The 18,582-nt window shown below is 45.3% G+C and overlaps 1 protein-coding gene across 1 annotated transcript in view; it reads left to right on the plus strand.

The window, feature by feature from the left end:
* The window catches only part of LOC136315052 (UDP-N-acetylglucosamine transporter TMEM241-like), a 127,375-nt gene that overhangs the window by 43,675 nt on the left and 65,118 nt on the right, over nucleotides 1-18,582 (plus strand). The window contains exons 8-13 of the mRNA XM_066246248.1: nucleotides 3,040-3,062; nucleotides 7,139-7,193; nucleotides 10,598-10,646; nucleotides 11,416-11,461; nucleotides 13,790-13,825; nucleotides 15,431-15,468. Of these exons, the coding sequence (XP_066102345.1) occupies nucleotides 3,040-3,062; nucleotides 7,139-7,193; nucleotides 10,598-10,646; nucleotides 11,416-11,461; nucleotides 13,790-13,825; nucleotides 15,431-15,468 (247 nt within the window). The remainder of the gene's footprint in view (nucleotides 1-3,039; nucleotides 3,063-7,138; nucleotides 7,194-10,597; nucleotides 10,647-11,415; nucleotides 11,462-13,789; nucleotides 13,826-15,430; nucleotides 15,469-18,582) is intronic.

Below are 18,582 nucleotides of genomic sequence, written 5' to 3' on the forward strand. Positions count from 1 at the left end.
AGTGCATAACCCAAGGCTGTTAACAAACTTGTAACAGTCTGTCTATACGTGCAGAGCACCTGGAGCAGCAGCAGCACAGAGTAGCCCTCGGAGTAAGTGAGCTCACCCAGAGTGATGTTAGATAGTTACTGTGATTTTTGGCAGTGTGTGTTTGAGGTGTAAACTGCCCCAATCACCAGGACTTATCACTGGGCGATTTGGGACCCGAGGGGCCTGAAACGGTGTCTGCCCTGACACTAACTCCCGAGGTGTCTGCCCTGACACTAACTCCCGAGGTGACTGCCCTGACACTAACTCCCGAGGTGTCTGCCCTGACACTAACTCCCGAGGTGACTGCCCTGACACTAACTCCCGAGGTGTCTGCCCTGACACTAACTCCGAGGTGTTTCTGGAACCCTGAGTGGATGGCGTCTGGCAATGAACTTTTTGCTTGTTTTGCTCTCCATGTCTCAGGTCTGAGCTCCTGTAGTCTGAGGGGTTTACAATATAAAAGGATACTCTCCTCTGGAATGAATGAACTCTTGCAGGCACCAGACTGGTTCGCTGCCCTTGAACAGAAGCCCCGCATAGTTACCGGGTGCACATGTTACTCCTGGGAGAGTGGGGGCATCCCTTTTGTCCCCCTCCCTCTGTTCCTACACTTCCACCAATCTGTGGAGATGTAGGTTATATTTAGCTCAAAACCTTTCAGTGACACATTTTTCTCATAATAGGGACAATTATCCAGGTGTTCAGAGCCAGGTCACCTTTGTGTGGGTCATCCTTTCCTTCCTGAAGGGATGGTGTCCCCACCAGGGGGCAGTGGAGCCACAGTGGCATGTCCTCTGTACTCTGTGGAGGAGGGTCCACAAAGGTGAGAGAGTAAAGGGTCTAACGATGCAGGCTACTGCTTTGTAGGTAAACAGAATCTGTTTGTTAATCTGTTAGTAATGCGTGAACACTTAAGACCTCCTTCAGAGCAGACCACGTGTCTCTCTGGTCAGCACTTCCCTTTTAAACAATGTGGTCATGCTTCACATTTCATCTGAACTGGAGTCAGAAACTGTCGTTTGTCCTCAACTAGCAAAATCACCCTTCTGAAATGTTCAGAATTAATCTGTTATTCTCCTTGACCATTTCCCCTACTGAATACAGAACCATCTATGCTTCTCCTTGCCAGAATTTTCTTCCTGAGTGCAATGACTAATTCCCTTAAACTGTCTTACGAAAAGGAGGTGGTCAAGGTGGAGTCTGCGTTAGAATGTCTTCATTTCAGGGAGTTTAAGTGCCGGGTTGAGATTTTCCCAGTCTGCTCTTTCCCTTCTCTGAAGGGGTGGAGTCAAAAGTCCCTTCCTCCTTACTGTTTCTTAATTTACACATCATACCAGAGAATTTATAGCACCGCTGAGAGTCAGAGCTGGATTAATGAAAGGAAAATTTAAAGAGACAGACCGAAGTAGATGTTGAACACAAGCTTAATTTCTTCCCTGGCACAGGTTACATCAACTTCTCTCTTTCTCCCTGTCGTGGTGTGTAAAGTACGGCGAGGCTTGGCCCCGGTGTCGTTTTGGTTGTTCACAAGGAAACCTAATTCAGATGAGAGGGTGGCACAGCTGCATCCAGGGTGCTTTGCCGAGGTGACTCGATGCCGCACCTCTGAGTCATTCTTCATTTGGTCCAAGTGTGGTGAGGTACCAAAGAATTGCAAAAATTAATATTTTAGGAGGAAAAGTCAGGTTTCTTGTCCTCTCCTTTCTATAGAAAATGAGGACATAGAAATGTGAAAATTTGCTGACTTGCAGAGACATACTGTGTAGGAAACCCCCTCTTACTAGGAAGCTTAAAGGGCATTTTATAATTTGGGCTAAGCATACAGGGAGATTTTGTAAATATGATTTCTATACTTGTGTGTGACTTAAACCAGCTCAGGATGGACGACAGCATTGTGTTGTAAATAGAGAGATTTTGTGCTGGGTTTTGAGTGGAAGTGGAGAGGGAACTTGCATTCACTCCCTCCCCCCCCCCCACCTGTGAGGAAGAGGATAAACACCTAGCCAGGTGCGGGGGAGGGGAAGAAGGATTAAGGAGCCCTTTCCCTTTCTTTCTTTCTTTTTTTAATGGTCCATTCACAGATGCTTACCCCCTGGCGCCATGTAGGCTCCCCCTCCCACCCTGAAGGCGTATAGTTAATGTATATACCGGGGTCCCCAAACTACAGCCTGCGGGCCATATGCAGCCCCCTGAGGCCATTTATCCGGCCCCGCCGCACTTCCGGAAGGGGCACCTTTTTCATTGGTGGTCAGTGAGAGAAGCATAGTTCCCATTGAAATACTGGTCAGTTTGTTGATTTAAATTTACTTGTTCTTTATTTTAAATATTGTTTTTGGTCCCGTTTTGTTTTTTTTTTTACTTTAAAATAAGATATGTGCAGTGTGCATAGGGATTTGTTCATAGTTTTTTTTATAGTCCGGCCCTCCAATGGTCTGAGGGACAGTGAACTGGCCCCCTGTGTAAAAAGTTTGGGGACCCCTGGTATATACCTCTAGGCAAAGGGGTAGCAGATGAACACTGAAAGATTTGGGAATGTCTTTTAATATATATATATAACAACATTTTTTACTATTGTGTTGCCTTATATCTTTTAATATGTAGGAATATTTTTTATAAATCCTATAGACGAATGTTATAAGCTTGCTAATGATTGTGTCATCTTCCCCTCCTCCTCCTTTTCCCGCCAACCTGTGTGTGATCAAAGGTACATAACCTGCCTCAGGGATATATGCTGGACGGCATGATTTGGGTCAGCTATGCCCCGTGTTAGTCATATGTGGCCGGCATATTAATAAATCTCCTCCTTTAATAAAATTCCTTAAAAATTCATTTGGACTTGGTGTCTCTATGTAACCCTGCGGAGCGTTACTTTACAACACAAGCAGGAAAAACCTCCACAAACACTCAAGTGCAGCAAGCTCGTAAGTCCCCCATAAACTTGACCTAAGTATTTTCTTTTAAGGAAAAGTTTTTAAAGACTAATTACAAATCTCTTTATTTTTCATGCAGAAAACTTCTCCTGCAAAGCTCTGTAGATAAGTTTTAAAAAAATGCTCACAACCTTTAAAATACAAGATTTAACCTGATTTTTAACTGTAATGAGAAACTGTTTGTTGAAGATTCATACTTGAGAATTGACAAGGAGATTTATATAAACTCATATATCCCAATTTTGTGTCTTATTTTAAAAATGACTCTCTCTCTTTTTCTGAAATATTTTATTCTTAAGGCAAAAACAACTCGTGCTAGATTTCAGTCATTGATGCCCAAAACTTTCCTAAGAGTTGTGCAATAATGATGGAGAATGAAAATGGAAAACATGGAAATGACTTAAAATTGTAAAAATGATGTTTGCAGTTTATTGGGTTTTTAAGAATTCCTGTGGTAGAAAAAGCATTGGCCTGTGAGTGTAGGGATCGGGGTTGTGACCCTGGGCCACAGCACAGTGATGTGGGCAGGAGCCAACACCCTCTGTGCCTCAGTTTCCTCGCTAGACTCTCAGGCAGCTCCCTGTGCCCAGGGGTGCTGATTTCAACCTGGACACCTTCCCTGACTGCTTCCTGCCTCCTCTGCAGGAGCTGCGAGCTTTGTCCTGTAGATACAACACCAACAGCGGCGCTTTGATACATGGATTTAGGACTTTTTGTTTTAAATATTTCTGGGCTCTCATCCAGTCTCTTTCTTTGACTTTATTACAGGCTGCTACTTGGCAAAAAAAGAAACATCAGGACTTATCCTCTTCTTTAAAAGATTAACAGGTGTTAAAGGAAGGCATTAAAGCCCCTAATACCTGATATACTCAGGTATTGCTGAAAGCCAAGGTTGGTGGAAACCAGGGGCTGTCTCACACCTGGCTGTCCCCATCTCCCCTCAACCCCAAGGGTTTATCTGTTTGAGGGGGTCTCTAATGCTCATTGCCTGTGGATGAGGCAGTGTCCTATTCTACAAGGCCTCTACTGCAGGAAGACACCAAACCCATTAGGATTCTCCTCTTTTCCCCCCTAAAACCTTCCTGCTCCTGTGCAGTCCCAGAAAACCTCTGACAACTTCCTTCCATGCATCCCACCCTTTGTCTCTGAGCCCTTTGGCAGCCTGGTGCCTTGGAGTCTTCCATTTGTTTGTAGTGTGTGTGTGTGTGTGCGCGCGCGCACTTTGAAAGTTGGTAGGCTGGAAAGGAGAACCTTCCTGTCCCTCAGGACGTCCCATGTTGTCCTGACCTTCCCAAGGTCGTAAAGTCCCATTCTGAGGATTCTCCCATACCAGTCCTCCTGCCTCGGGCCCAGCCAGCCATGCTAGTCTGTTGGGTATACAACTACACATGATGACAACAGAGGGGACTGTTGGAGTGTGGGGCTGTGGAAAGAATTGATTAACATCACTACTGTCAGTGTTCTGGGGTTATAACTATCAGGTTGTTGTGGATGACATATATATGTACATACAAAATATAGACTTGTATATGTATGTAGAATATATTGGTATGAGATGTCATATGACAAAGTCCCCTAAAAGGAACAAAGCTGTATTCTCTGCTTCTGATCCTTTGCTGTTTGCTGGCTAATGGAATGCTCAGTCCTGAATGGCCCCACACCACACTGTGGAATGGGAAGTAGGGGAGATAGTATGTGACAATTTGGGCTTTGTGTTTTCTGGTGCCTTCTCTTATGTGGAGAGAATGGGGAAAGTGAGAGGGCAAGATCTTTTGCTGTAGAAAACCTAGAAGAGGTGTACTGAAAACCAATGATCGCTCCAAAAGGTAGCTCTAAATTGCCTTTCCAATGAACGAGGGCAGCTTTCTGAAAATATTTGTGATTAGCAGTGTTACTTTTTTTGTGCAAAAATTTTAAAAATTTTATTATGACAATTTTTAAACATATATAAAAGTAGATAGACTAGGCCCTGGCTGGTTGCCTCAGTGGCAGAGCATTGGCCCAGTGTGTGAAAATCTGGTGTTTGATTCCTTGTCAGGGCACACAGGAGAGCAACCATCCGCTTCTCCACCCTTCCCCCCTCTGTCTCTTACTCCCTCTCTCTCCCTCTCTTGCAGCAATGGTTCGAATGGTTCGAGCAAGTTGGTCCCAGTGTTGAGGATGACTCCATGGCCTCACCTTAGGCACTGAAATAGCTCAGTTGCTGAGCAACAGAGCAACGGCCCCAGATGGGCAGAGTATTGCCTGGTTGGGGGCTTGCTGGGTGGATCCTGGTCAGGGTGTATGATGGAGTCTATCCCTCTGCCTCCCCGCCTTTCACTTAATAATAATAAAACAGTAGACAGAATAGCACAGTGATGCCCTGTGTGCCCATCGCCAGCTTCAACAGTTCTCAGCTATGCCCCGCCCAGGGCCTCCTCACTTCAGCAAATCGGAGGCCCCATAGCATTTCATCTGTCAATATCTTAGTATGTATAAGAGATTTTCCTAATAAAACCTTTTATTGGGGAAAAAGTTTAAACCTGCAGAAAAGTTGCAAGAATATTATAAGGCACTTACATATACCTTTTACTTAGATTCACCCATCAATAATATTTTTTTGCATTTGCTTTCTCTGTCTTCGTATACAGATATATATATATCACAGAGAATATATATAATATATAATCATTCTTATTTTAATTTCTGTCTGAACCATTTGAGAATAAGTTGCAGAGATCATGACCCTACCCCTAAATATTTTAAAGGGTATCTCCTAAAAATAACAATTTCTTGTATAAACAGTGCAGTTATCAAGTTTAGAAAATAAGTATTGTCGACCTGGAAATGCTGAGGTCACCAGTTCGAAACCCTGGACTTGCCTGGTCAAGGCACATATGGGAGTTGATGCTTCCTGCTCCTCCCCCCTTCTCTCTCTCTGTCTCTCCTCTCTCTCTCTCTCTCTTTCTCTCTCTGTCTCTCCCTCTCCTCTCTAAAAATGAGTAAATTAAAAAAAGAAAATAAGTATTATCTGGTGTTGAGTCCATGTTCAAATTTGGCCAGTTGTCCCAATGTGGTCTTTTCTAGTAATCTCTTCCCCCAAAGATGTGTCTCTTGCTCGTTCTTTCATCTGGAACAGCTCCTCTGCCTTTCATTATCTTTCATTGCCTTGGCATTTTGAAGAGCATAAGCCCACTTCTTTGGGGACTGTACTTGAAATTTGAATTTGTCTCAGTGTTTCCTCATGATTAAGCTCAGGTTTTGCATAATTGGGAGGGATGTCACATGAGTGACATTGTGCCGTTCTCAATATGTCAGATCAGGAGACACGTGATGTAAATCTGTCTGATTATTGGAGGCATTGAGTTTGATCATTTGGTTAAAGTGATGCATGGAAGAGTCTAAAATGCTTTCCATGATGTTTCTTTCTTTTTTGTAAGTGGCATAATTGTAGTCTGAATTCCCAATTTTCCACTAGTATATTTTTGGGGATCCGTAGTTTTAAGAAGTCTCTTTTTTATTACGTATTGCACAGGCACACTGATTTTCTCGAGTGAGCCAGCTTGGGTTTTGCAAATGTCCTGCAAGTGCTTGTCCCTGGGAAAGTGGCTGGGTGTCATTTCAGTGGAGCACACAGTTGAAAACTGCTTAAGTAGTGAGGCTCTCAGAGGGTGAACAGGGGACCTGGGCTTGGTCTCGTGGGATCTTTACCTCACCTATGCTCCAGTTGATGTATTTCAGCCTCTATGCTATCTGGGAAATTCCTTGATGTTGAAAAGTGAAGCTGGTCCTGGCCAGTTGGCTCAGTGGTAGTGTGTCGGCCCAGTGTGTGGATATCCGAGGTTTGATTCCTGGTCAGGGCACACAGGAAAAGTGCCCATCTGCTTCCCCACCCCTCCCCCTCTCGCTTCTCTCTCTCTCTCTCCCCCTTCCCGCAGCCATGGCTAGATTAGAGCAAATTGCTCCTGGGCACTGAGAATGGCTCCATGGACTCGCCTCAGCTGCTAAGAAAGCTCAGTTGCTGAGCAATGGAGCAGCGGCTCCAGATGGACATAGTATTGCCCTGTAGGGGCTTGCGGGGTGGATCCCAGTCAGAGTGCTAGCAGAAGTCTGTCTCCGCCTCCCTGCCTCTCACTTAATTAAAAAAAATAATAGAACAAAAAAGAAAAGTGAAGCTACTTGTTTTATTCCCCTGTCCACAGTGCCTTCTTCCTCCTTGCCGCTGCAGGATGCCTCCCCTTCAATGACTCCCAGGTAAGTTCAGGTAAACACATTTTGCCTTCCGAGTATCTTTTACTATCAGAAGCTTGTGTATATGAGCAGAAATTCCTAGTCCTTTCTTTTAGAATCAGAATAACCTGGCCTATGCCAAGGCATTAACACTTTCAGACTGGGGACCTTTTGGACACGCCAGTGCTTTTCCTCTGGCCCTTACCTTCTCCCCGAGGCTGGGAAGTGTGGTCTGCAGAGTTCTGGTCTCCAGGTGCTGTGGTGAGTGCCGTCTGCCCTCTGCGTGTTCTTGAAGAACCTGAAAGCCAGTACCCAGTGCCCCAGCCTCATGCATTGAATCACAGTTGGATTTTTCTTCTTGTCCAAGGTCCTCATCTGCAGAGTGATTTTCACTTGCTTATCTGTTTTTCTTTATTAGGCACTGAGGACCCACCCTCACTCCCAGTAGTCATTCCATTGCCTGGTCTTTTTTTGTTCTTTTCTCCCCCAGCACTTATTAAGTCTCCATTAAGTGTCAGGCACTGAGCCAGGTTCTGGGGGCATAAAGAAGAATTGTCTTCATCCAGACAGAAATCAGAGTCTAGTTAGAGCAAAGGGGAGGAGGACAGATGATGAACAGACAATTACAGCACAGGGAGGAGGCCAGGGCTCTGTCCCAGGAGGGACGGGACGCTGTGAGGCACCTAGGAAGACGGGCCGACTTGGGAGATAGAAAAGCTAACAATTACGGGGAGCCTGCTGTGTGCCCGGCGCCGTTCCAGTGCTTCATGTGCCTAATTTAAAATCTCACAGCAATTCCACAAGGGATTATTATCACCTCGATTTCATAGCTAAAGAATAATGCAGCCTGAAAGGTTACCAACTAATGACTAAGTGGGATTTTAGAGTTTAACCCAGATCTTTCTGATGCTAGAGCCAGGTCCTGCTTGCTGCACCTAAATCTGGAAGGATGAGAAAGAATAAGCCAGGAAAAGAAAGCAGGTACAGGCAGAGTTCTGGAGGTGTCCTGAGTATGCCAGGGTTCAGCTTTATTGAGCACCTACTGTGTATGTATGTATGTGCTTCTATGCTAACTCCTGGCTTCCTGGAATTTACAGTCAAGTGGGGTTGAGACAGAGACAGGTAATAAGTGAAACACTGTGGAATGAGATAAACTCCTGCAAAGACGAGGAAGGGAAGGTGACTAGGGGCTGAGCTGGTGGGGGAAGTGTTCGTGCTTGGGGAAGTGCAAGTTTTCTTTCTCTGGAGAGGGGACAGTAGATGGCCCTGGATGGGTTGACAAGGTCTTGTCATAGAGACCCTTGAGTGTCATGAGTTTGGATTTTATCCCGAAGTCACTGGAGGACTGTTGAATGATTTTAAGCAATAGGTGACATCCTCAGATCAGCCTTTTATAGACCGAGGGTGGGGACAAGACGAGGACTGGGGCAGGGGTGCTGGGAGCACGTTAGGAAGATGTCATAGACACCTGGATGAGAAGTGAGAGGAGGGACTGGCTCAAGGCTCCAAAGGTCCTGTCCTGGCTCCTTGCTTGGCCCTGCGCATCGACTCTTAGCGTTTCTCATTGTCACGCTGGTTTGTTTGTTGGTATCTATAGCCATGTTTTTTTGGTTTTTTATTATTATTATTAATTTTAATGGGGTGACATTGATAAATCAGGGTACATATGTTCAGAGGAAACATCTCCAGGTTATTTTGACATTTGATTATGTTGTATACCCATCACCCAAAGTCAAATTGTCTTCCGTCACCTTCTATCTGGTTTTCTTTGTGCCCCTCCCCCCTCTCTTCCCCACTCCTCTCAGTAACCACCACACTCTTGTCCATGTCTCTGAGTCTCATCTTTATGTCCCACCTATGTATGGAATCATATAGTTCTTAATTTTTTCTGATTTACTTATTTCATTCAGTATAATGTTATCAAGGTCCATCCATGTTGTTGTAAATGATCTGATGTCATCATTTCTTATGGCTGAGTAAATTCCATAGTATATATATACCAAAGCTTTTTAATCCACTTATAGCCATGTTTTTTTTTTATTAGAATCTCATAATTACTCATTTATTCTACCTTAAATTACATATAAAACAATCTTAAAATCTTAGTCTACTGCTAGTACTTTCACTACTAATATAATTACTGAGGAGAGTTTTGTTTTGTTTTTTTTTATTTTTAATGGGGTGACATCAGTAAATCAAGATACATATATTCAAAGGTAATATGTCCAGGTTATCTTAAAGTTCAATTATGTTGCATACCCATCACCCAAAGTCAGATTGTCCTGTCACCCTCTATCTAGTTCTCTTTGTGCCCCTCCCCCTCCCCCTTCCCTCTCCCTCTCCCCCCTCCCCCCGTAACCACCACACTCTTGTCAATGTCTCTTGGTCTCAGTTTTATGTCCCATCTACGTATGGAAAAATGCAGTTCCTGGTTTTTTCTGATTTACTTATTTCACTCCGTATAATGTTATCAAGATCCCACCATTTTGCTATAAATGATCCGATGTCATCATTTCTTATGGCTGAGTAGTATTCCATAGTGTATATGTGCCACATCTTCTTTATCCAGTCATCTATTGATGGGCTTTTTGGTTGTTTCCATGTCCTGGCCACTGTGAACAATGCTGCAATGAACATGGGGCTGCATGTGTCTTTACAAGTCAATGTTTCTGAGTTTTTTGGGTATATACCCAGTAGAGGGATTGCTGGGTCATAAGGTAATTCTATTTTCAGTTTTTTGAGGAACCACCATACTTTCTTCCATAATGGTTGTACTACTTTACATTCCCACCAACAGTGGATGAGGGTTCATTTTTCTCCACAACCTCTCCAACATTTGCTATTACCTGTCTTGTTAATAATAGCTAGTCTAACAGGTGTGAGGTGATATCTCATTGCAGTTTTGATTTGCATTTCTCTAATAACTAAAGAAGATGAGCATCTTTTCATATATCTGTTGGCCATTTGTATTTCTTCCTGGGAGAAGTGTCTGTTCATATCCTCTTCCCATTTTTTTATTGGATTGTTTGTTTGTTTGTCGTTGAGTTTTATGAGTTCTTTGTATATTTTGGATATTAGGCCCTTATCTGAGCAGGTGTTTAAAAATATCATTTCCCAATTAGTTGGCTGTCTGTTTATCTTGTTATCAATTTCTCTTGCTGAACAAAAACTTCTTAGTCTGATGTAGTCCCATTCATTAATTTTTGCTTTCACTTCTCTTGCCTGTGGTGTCAAATTCATAAAATGCTCTTTAAAGCCCAGGTCCATGAGTTTGGTACCTATGTCTTCTTCTATGTACTTTATTGTTTCAGGTCTTATGTTTAGATCTTTGATCCATTTTGAGTTAATTTTAGTACAGGGGGACAAACTGTAGTCCAGCTTCATTCTTTTGCATGTTATAGCCATGTTTTTAATGTCCTGTGTTACAGTTTGATTCAGATGGATATTTCTGGGCTGTAATTCACTTAACCTGCATGGGTAAGTTTTAAAAGCATGCTTAATTAAATAATTAAGGCTTATTAATTAGACCTTATTGTACATTCACTTTTTAGTGACTTTGGACAATAAGAAGATTAAATACAGGTGTTGAGGTTAAAATTAAATGGACGTTCTCTGATTTTATTTTCCTGTTTTGGAGTTTTCCTCAACTGTTCCGTTTCCAACGTAGTCTCCTCTTTTTCGTGGGAAACACTAATGCTCTCCACACCAGCTCCCGTTCTGCAAGCTCACGTCCACCTGTGGGATGCTGGTTGGTTTTCTCTAAAGATGGTGGGAAGAGATCCAGAAGTTTGTGCCAAAGACATTCTCATCAGTATACAAAACTAAAATAACTAGGTGTTTTAAATAAAAGGACCATCTGACTATATTTAAAATCCTGTGTTTAGTGTTTCCTGTCCTTAGGCCCAGGGGGAAGAGCAGTGCCCTGACTTTGTTAAACACTGTTCAGAAATCCAGTGCGTTTCTCCTGCACACGAAGCAAAAGCAACCAGCAGCTTCCTGTTAATCCTTCAGTTGGTCAAGAGCCTTCCCCGCCCAGCACTGTCCATATTGACCACATTATCACCGGGATTACGCAGTTAGCATCCTGGGAACTCTCCCAAGTGTTGTCGGTTGTCTGCCGTGGGCACGGGGACCCTCCTAGGGAAGAGAGGCTCTTCTCCATGTGGATTTGGTGCTTCCCAGGAAGTGCGGGCAGCCGCTCACACACAACGCCCCGTCCCAGTAACACGTGTTGCTTTATTTTCAGGGGTGTATAAGATACTACGGAAGTCCCAGAAACCCAGTGCATTAAGGTAAACTTTTAAAGTTCAGTGAGCTGTTTGGTTAAGGAAAAGGGTGAGACCGTGGTGCTGGGCGCTGCTCCTGCTCGGACAGAGACTCTGCAGGTCTGGTTGCAGCGGGACAGCGGGCTCGACCCCCGAGGCCCTTTCTCTTGTGTTGGAGCCGTTGCAGTCCAGGTCCCCCAGGACCCGAAACATCCAACCGTCAGCGAGGACGTGTGAGGAACAGGGAAGTCTCTGTGCTCTTCCTTCAGGGGCAGTCATTCAGATGACGTTTTCACTAAAATTATGTGAACAGCTGCTTTGGACCCCGTTTCCTCCTCCAGCTCGGGGGCACAAGTCTCTTCTCCTGGTTTCCCCAGGCCCTTCTAACTGGGCTTGGTTCAGACCCAGCAGAGTCCCCTGTCAGTAGCTCTGCGCTCGGGTAAAATGAGGCCTTTGTTGTGGGCAGTCAATGGACCAGCCTCGGCGAATGTTAATGACGGAGAGATTCCGGCCTCGGTTGGGCTGGAGCAAGGCGGTCAGAGCCCCAGCCCAGCCTGGAGCAATGCAGTCAGAGCCCCAGCCCAGCCGTCTGGAGCAATGCATTCAGAGCCCCAGCCCAGCCGTCTGGAGCAATGCAGTCAGAGCCCCAGCCCAGCCTGGAGCAATGCAGTCAGAGCCCCAGCCCAGCCTGGAGCAATGCAGTCAGAGCCCCAGCCCAGCCTGGAGCAATGCAGTCAGAGCCCCAGCCCAGCCTGGAGCAATGCAGTCAGAGCCCCAGCCCAGCCTGGAGCAATGCAGTCAGAGCCCCAGCCCAGCCTGGAGCAATGCAGTCAGAGCCTCCAGCCCAGCCGTCTGGAGCAATGCAGTCAGAGCCCCAGCCCAGCCTGGAGCAATGCAGTCAGAGCCCCAGCCCAGCCTGGAGCAATGCAGTCAGAGCCCCAGCCCAGCCGGCTGGAGCAATGCAATCAGAGCCCCAGCCCAGCCGCCTGGAGCAATGCAGTCAGAGCCCCCAGCCCAGCCTGGAGCAATGCAGTCAGAGCCCCAGCCCAGCTGTCTGGAGCAATGCAGTCAGAGCCCCCAGCCCAGCCTGGAGCAATGCAGTCAGAGCCCCAGCGCAGCCTGGAGCAATGCAGTCAGAGCCCCAGCCCAGCCATCTGGCTTCGGGCCTTCAGAGCCCCAGCGCAGCCTGGAGCAATGCAGTCAGAGCCCCAGCCCAGCCGTCTGGCTTCGGGCCTTCAGAGCCCTCCTGGAGGCTGAGGAGGCCAGGTCTGCAGGGATGGCTCCCGTCACTTCGGGCCTCCAGAGCACCTTTCGTTCTTTTAATAAAGTGTTTCTGGAGCAAAAAAAAAAAAAAAAAAAAAAAAAAAAGTAGAGTTTCCAGATAAAATACAAAATACCCAATTAAATCTGAATTTTAGACGAGTAGTGAAAAATTTCTTCTTCTTTTTTTTTTTTTTTCCCTGTGGGAGAGACAGAGAGAGTCAGAGAGAGGGACAGATAGGGACAGACAGGAGGGAGAGAGATGAGAAACATCAATTCTTCGTTGCAGTTTCTTAGTTGTCCATTGATTGCTTTCTCATATGTGCCTTGACTGAGGGGCTACAGCAGACTAAGTGACCCCTTGCTCGAGCCAGCAACCTTGGGCTCAAACTGGTGAGCTTTTGCTCAAACCAGATGAGCTCACGCTCATGCTGGCAACCTTGGGGTCTCGAACCTGGGTCCTCCATATCCCAATCCGATGCTCTATCCACTGCGCCACCGCCTGGTCAGGCAATATAATTTTTTTTTAGTGTAAGTATGTATCATATAATATTTGGAGCATACTTATACTAAAACATTACTCTTTATTTGAAATTCTGATTTATTTGGGTGTTCTGTATTTTTATTTGTCAAATCTAGTAGCCGTAGAAGCTAGTCCATTGGTCTCAGATAGTTGACACTCCTTTAAAGTGACAAATGGACACATAAGAAATAATCAGCTGCGCGTGAAGATGTGTGTTACCCTACTAAGCTAGGAAGTACTGTTTTATTTCACTTAATTAATTATTTTAAAGTGTATTTTTATTAGGGTGTCACTAGTTAACGTAATTATACAGATTTCGGGTGCCCAGCTCTACAACACGTCTCTGTGCCCTGCACTGTGCATTCATCTCCCTAGGAAGTGTTACTTTACAAAGGTGCCAGGAACCAGCTTTGAGTATGAAGTGCTCTTCCATACTGTTTATTGGTAATTTATAAATGTAGTAACTTATGCATAGATATAATTTATTAACACAAGATAATGACAACTTCGTGTATGTAAAATGCTTTTCTACTTTACGTTTTATCTTTTCTTTTTTCCCTCTTATTCTCTAGTGACATTGACCAGCAGTACTTAAACTATATATTCAGGTAAAATATGATTTACATTTTCAAAGAGTAACTCACAGACTCCTAGAGCTAATGGATTTTACTTTCCCAATAATATTTTGAGTTGGGGATTCTGAGCCAGTGTTGCCTTCCAGGGAGGCAAGCTAAGTCATTGTGAGGGACCAGAAGCTGAGAAAACCAAACAGCAGTCCTGCCCTCAGACAAGACAAGGGCCTCTGTCTGCCCCACACTCCACAAGACTGTCTCTCTCCCCACGGGGGTGGTCTGTAAGGCTAAGGGAACATTTTTCCCCAGAGCCTGCAACTTCCCTTCCAGCCTGGGCTCTGGAATTCCCTACCCACATGCTCCAGAGCTTGCCTCCAGCGCCTCCCTGGGTCTGTCTTCCCAACTCATCCCTAAACCCAGTGGTGTCCAAGGACAGGCTCAGGTGTTGCATGCGTGTGTGAGGCCGTTGGGAGAGGGATGCAGCCCAAGGTGAAGGGAGGCGGGGGTCACACTGGAAGTCAGAGTCAGAGGCTGAACCTCCCAAGGAGGCACATTCAGACAGGAAGCACCAAGGACTCCAAGAATTCTAGATTTTAATTAGATTGTGTTGAGGGTGTATTTGTTTGGGTTGGATAAAATTTGAAACTTGATTGATAACATTTAAAGATGGCATATGGATTTCCATTTGTATCCTTGCCCCAAGCCAGACAAAGAACAGGGGTCTGCCCACTAACTAGAATAGCCAGGGGTGCTCTTGGACTTCAGTCGCCTCAGACTGTGCCCTGTGGGACCTACCTGGGCAGGAGGGCGAGGCCCGCTGCTGGGAAGCAAGTTTGCCGAATGCAGCCGCTTTCAGCAGAGAGCGCCAAGGTCAGAGAGGGGCCTTCGACATTTCTAGAGGAAGTTACTCAGCTTCAAACACTCAGCGTGAGCGGTATTCTCCATTTGCAGATAAAGCTTATGAATATCTTAATATTTATTAAAGCACTTTTTTTGACAGCAGAGTTCACCCCAAGCATGGATTTCACCCACTAGAAACCACTCAGGGAGTAAATGAGCATGTCAACCAAGGAGAACCAACAAACAGAAATGTCCAAAGGCCTTTGACTAAAGCACATTTCAAGTGGGGAGGATGCCCAGCAAGCTCTGAAGCACGGGTTGGGGGCAACCTCCCGGCTGCACGCAGGAATGACAGGAGGCATGACTGAAGGGCGGGCAACCAGCACTATGGGTGAGCAGAGCCTTCAGGGATAACACCATGGTTTCGTATGATTTCTTTACAAAGGATGGGCTTTCAACAAATGATCGTGGAAAGGGCAGTCCAGAGCAAACGTCACAGTTGTGAGGCAACACCAGGCTGTGGGAGTGGGCAGAAAATGCATGTGCTTCTGTGTGGGTAAGTGTGGAATGATGCATGGAGGGAAACAGGTAATTCAGGTCATCCCAATGGGACACGCGTTCAATTGTGTCATACACAATCTAGAAACATTACCTGAGTCACTACCAACAGTTCCCTAAGGACACCAGCTCAAATAGCGTGTGAAGCAGCTAAATACACTGACAAGAAGGTGTCGCTGTTTTGGGCACAGTATGAGATTATTTAGAAAGAATCCAGTCCACCTTTTCCAAAAAGTATGCAAGGACTGCTGTGATTGGGCAGCTCCAGTTCCTGCCCACTGGTTTACTTTCTCATTGGACCCATGAGTAACCCCATTTTTAAGATAGAACAGCACTTTGTTTCTTCCCACTTGCTCATTACTCTTTCTGTCTAGACTGCCCACAGCCAGCATCTTCCCCACACCTGCACCAGAGAAGACGTAGTAAGAGTCAAGACCCACAAGTACAGTCTCTTTTTCAAGGATCTGCTAATAATTTTTTACTTTTTTTTTTTTTTTAGCATATGTGAGAGAGAGAAAGAGAAAGACAGATAGATAGGGACAGACAGACAGAAAGGGAGAGAGATGAAAAGATCAATTCTTTGTTGAGGCACCTTAGTTCATTGTTTGCTTTCTAATATGTGCCTTGACTAGGGGCTTTAGCCAACCCAGTGTCCCCTTGCTCAAACCAGCGACCTTTTGCTCAAGCCAGCAACTTTGGGCTCAAGCCAGCGACCTTGGGTTCAAGCCAGCAACCATGGGGTCATGATTGACCCCACGCTCAAGCTTGTGACACTGCACTGAAGCTGGTGAGCCTGCACTCGAGCTGGGAACCTTGAGATTTTGAACCTGGGTCCTCAGTGTCCCCGGCAGATACTCTATTTACTGTGCCACTGCCTGGTCAGACAATTTCTGACACTTTAAATGGAGGCTTTATTGTTTTTGTTTTATTCTCACCTCTTTTTTTTTACTTGCATCTTATTTGGTAGCACTTAGAAAATGTTTTAAAATCTATACATAATTTACATATATGAAATGCAGCTATCTTAAATGTACAGCTTGACCAGTTTTGACAAATATATATACCTATGTAACTCATACCCTATCAAGATATAGAACATTTTTCTCTACAGATTTTCTCACACCCCTTTTTAGTCATTCTCTTCTCACTCACCACCAAAAGTCACTACTGATCTGATTTCTGTTACTATAGAAAAGTTTAGTCTAATCTAGAGCTTCATATACATGGGCTTACACGGGAAGTATCCCTTTGTGTCAGGCTCTTTTGTTCAGCATGGTGTTCAGAGATTCACCTAGGTTGTGTGTGTATCACTGGTCTATTCCCTTTTATTGCCGAGTAATATGCCATTGTGTGAGCATACCACCTTTTAACCACTCACCTTTTGATGATCGCCTGAGCTGTTTCCAGGTTTTTGACTGTTATAATAAAGCTGCCATGGACATTTTAATATCAGTCTTTTTGTGGACTTAAATACTCAGGAGTAGAATTTCTGGGTCTTAGAGTGTGTGTGTGTGTGTGTGTGTGTGTATAACTTTTAAAGAAAATGCCAGTTTTCTAAAGTGCTGTCCCATTTTACAGTCCCACCCAGAAATGAATGGGAGTTTCAGTTGCTCCACATCCTCACCAACAGTTGTTGTCAGTCTTCCTGTAGCTGTTCTAGTGGGTGGGTCCTGGTCTCAGCAGTGCTTCTGACTGAGCTGACCCTCTCACTCGCTCATGAGTAACTAGAAAGGTAAGCTTTCTTGGAGGTGCAGATGGTGCAGCTTAGGTTACAGCCTTTGGGGCACATTGGACATAACGGCAGAGATCAGGTAGTTCTCCAAGTCCTAGGCACAGGCTCTGCCATTTTTCCCATCAGGACCTGGGTTTCCGTCTTAGTGGGTAGAATCTATGTCCTCCCTCTAATTTCTCAACCTCATGCATAATGCAGAGGCTCCAAGAATCTGGGAACCTTGCTTCCCCTCAGACTGTTTTAAGCAGTAATAGAGAAGAGAAATTCTTCCCATGTTTGAAAGTTGGCCCCTCTCCTGTGATGGTCAAGAGGAAGAATCTCAAGGCACCAGAAGAGCAGGGAGAACCATAGGTCTGACCCAGCAATGACCTTGTTACCTGGTGTGTCCATTGCTCATGTGTGAGATAAAGAAAGCAGCACTGGTCTCTTCTGGGAACTGACCTTCCGTTCTCCTGCCAGTTCTGAGGGCTAACTGTGGTGAGAGGAAATTTTCTTGATATTCAAATACCAATTAGGCTTGAATGTGGTAAGATCGTGCCACACTTTCACCAGGGCAATTTCATGCTCTGTGATCTTCAGAGAAAGGAGTTTCACTCCCTTGCTCAGAGAGCCAGCAGAATTTTAACCAGACCCAGACTTTATTGCATCAGCTACATGTTAATGCCACAAAACGTGTTTACAACTCTTGAGCCACTTAATTTGTGCTTCAGTTGTGCATTCTGCACTGGATGGTGCAGGGATTTTTTCTGAGCATCTTTACAAAGTTTTTAGGCTCCTGGATCTAGTCCTCATGTGGTTGAGGTCAACCACCCAACAGCCCCAGGGCTGTTTGTAGCACAATCATCACCCTCGGCTGTTTAGAGGTTGGGGTGCACCCTGTCCATCTAAGAGCGCTACTTTAGTCAAAGAGAAGGAAGGCTGAAGGCATCAGAGGGCAAGCATTTGGGTCAATTTCAGACTGAGGACCAGCATATCAACTAGAAGGTATTTAGAACATTCCGTCCAAAGGAAGCAAGAGGGGGTTAAGTCTGTCAGATACTCTCAGTTCATAGTGGTTATTGTGTGGCCCGGACGGTTCTCACACAGTGGATGCAAATGATGAGTAAGGTAGTCCCTGTCCCAAGCACTGATAGTTTTAGAAGGACAGCAGGCATGAGGTCAGCTTAGTGCCATGTAAGAAATGTATGGAAATTTTAGAAAAGGCTCAGAGAGCAAGCTGTTCTCTTTCTCAATAATTTACAGGATCAGCGTTCAGGATTTGGGTGAGGGATTTAATCTAACTGGTGAATTCCCGAGGATAGTGACTTTATTTTTGTATCCTCTTCCCTGTCTACCTCTGACCCCTCTACAGCCTGGGCTGGGCTGGAAAGGTTACCAAAGCACCCCGAGTCTAGTTCACCTCTCGATGACAGGCTGGGCGCTGGGAAGAGGCAGTGCCCAAGGAATCTCGAGGTCCTGTGTTTAAAATTATCTCCTTCTCTGCCTCCCTCACGATCACACTGACTGGCTGCGGTTTCTCTCACACTGAGAGGGAAACTGGGAAAGAGCCAGGAGCTGACAGCTGCCATGGCGACACAGCACATCCTCCACAGACATCCCTCCCCCCAGCTGAGCAGGGCTCCGGTGCCCTCTCGGACCGGGTGCTCTGGGTCACCTCGCTGCT

Source organism: Saccopteryx bilineata, chromosome 11, assembly GCF_036850765.1.
Source record: "Saccopteryx bilineata isolate mSacBil1 chromosome 11, mSacBil1_pri_phased_curated, whole genome shotgun sequence".
Lineage (NCBI taxonomy): Eukaryota > Metazoa > Chordata > Mammalia > Chiroptera > Emballonuridae > Saccopteryx > Saccopteryx bilineata.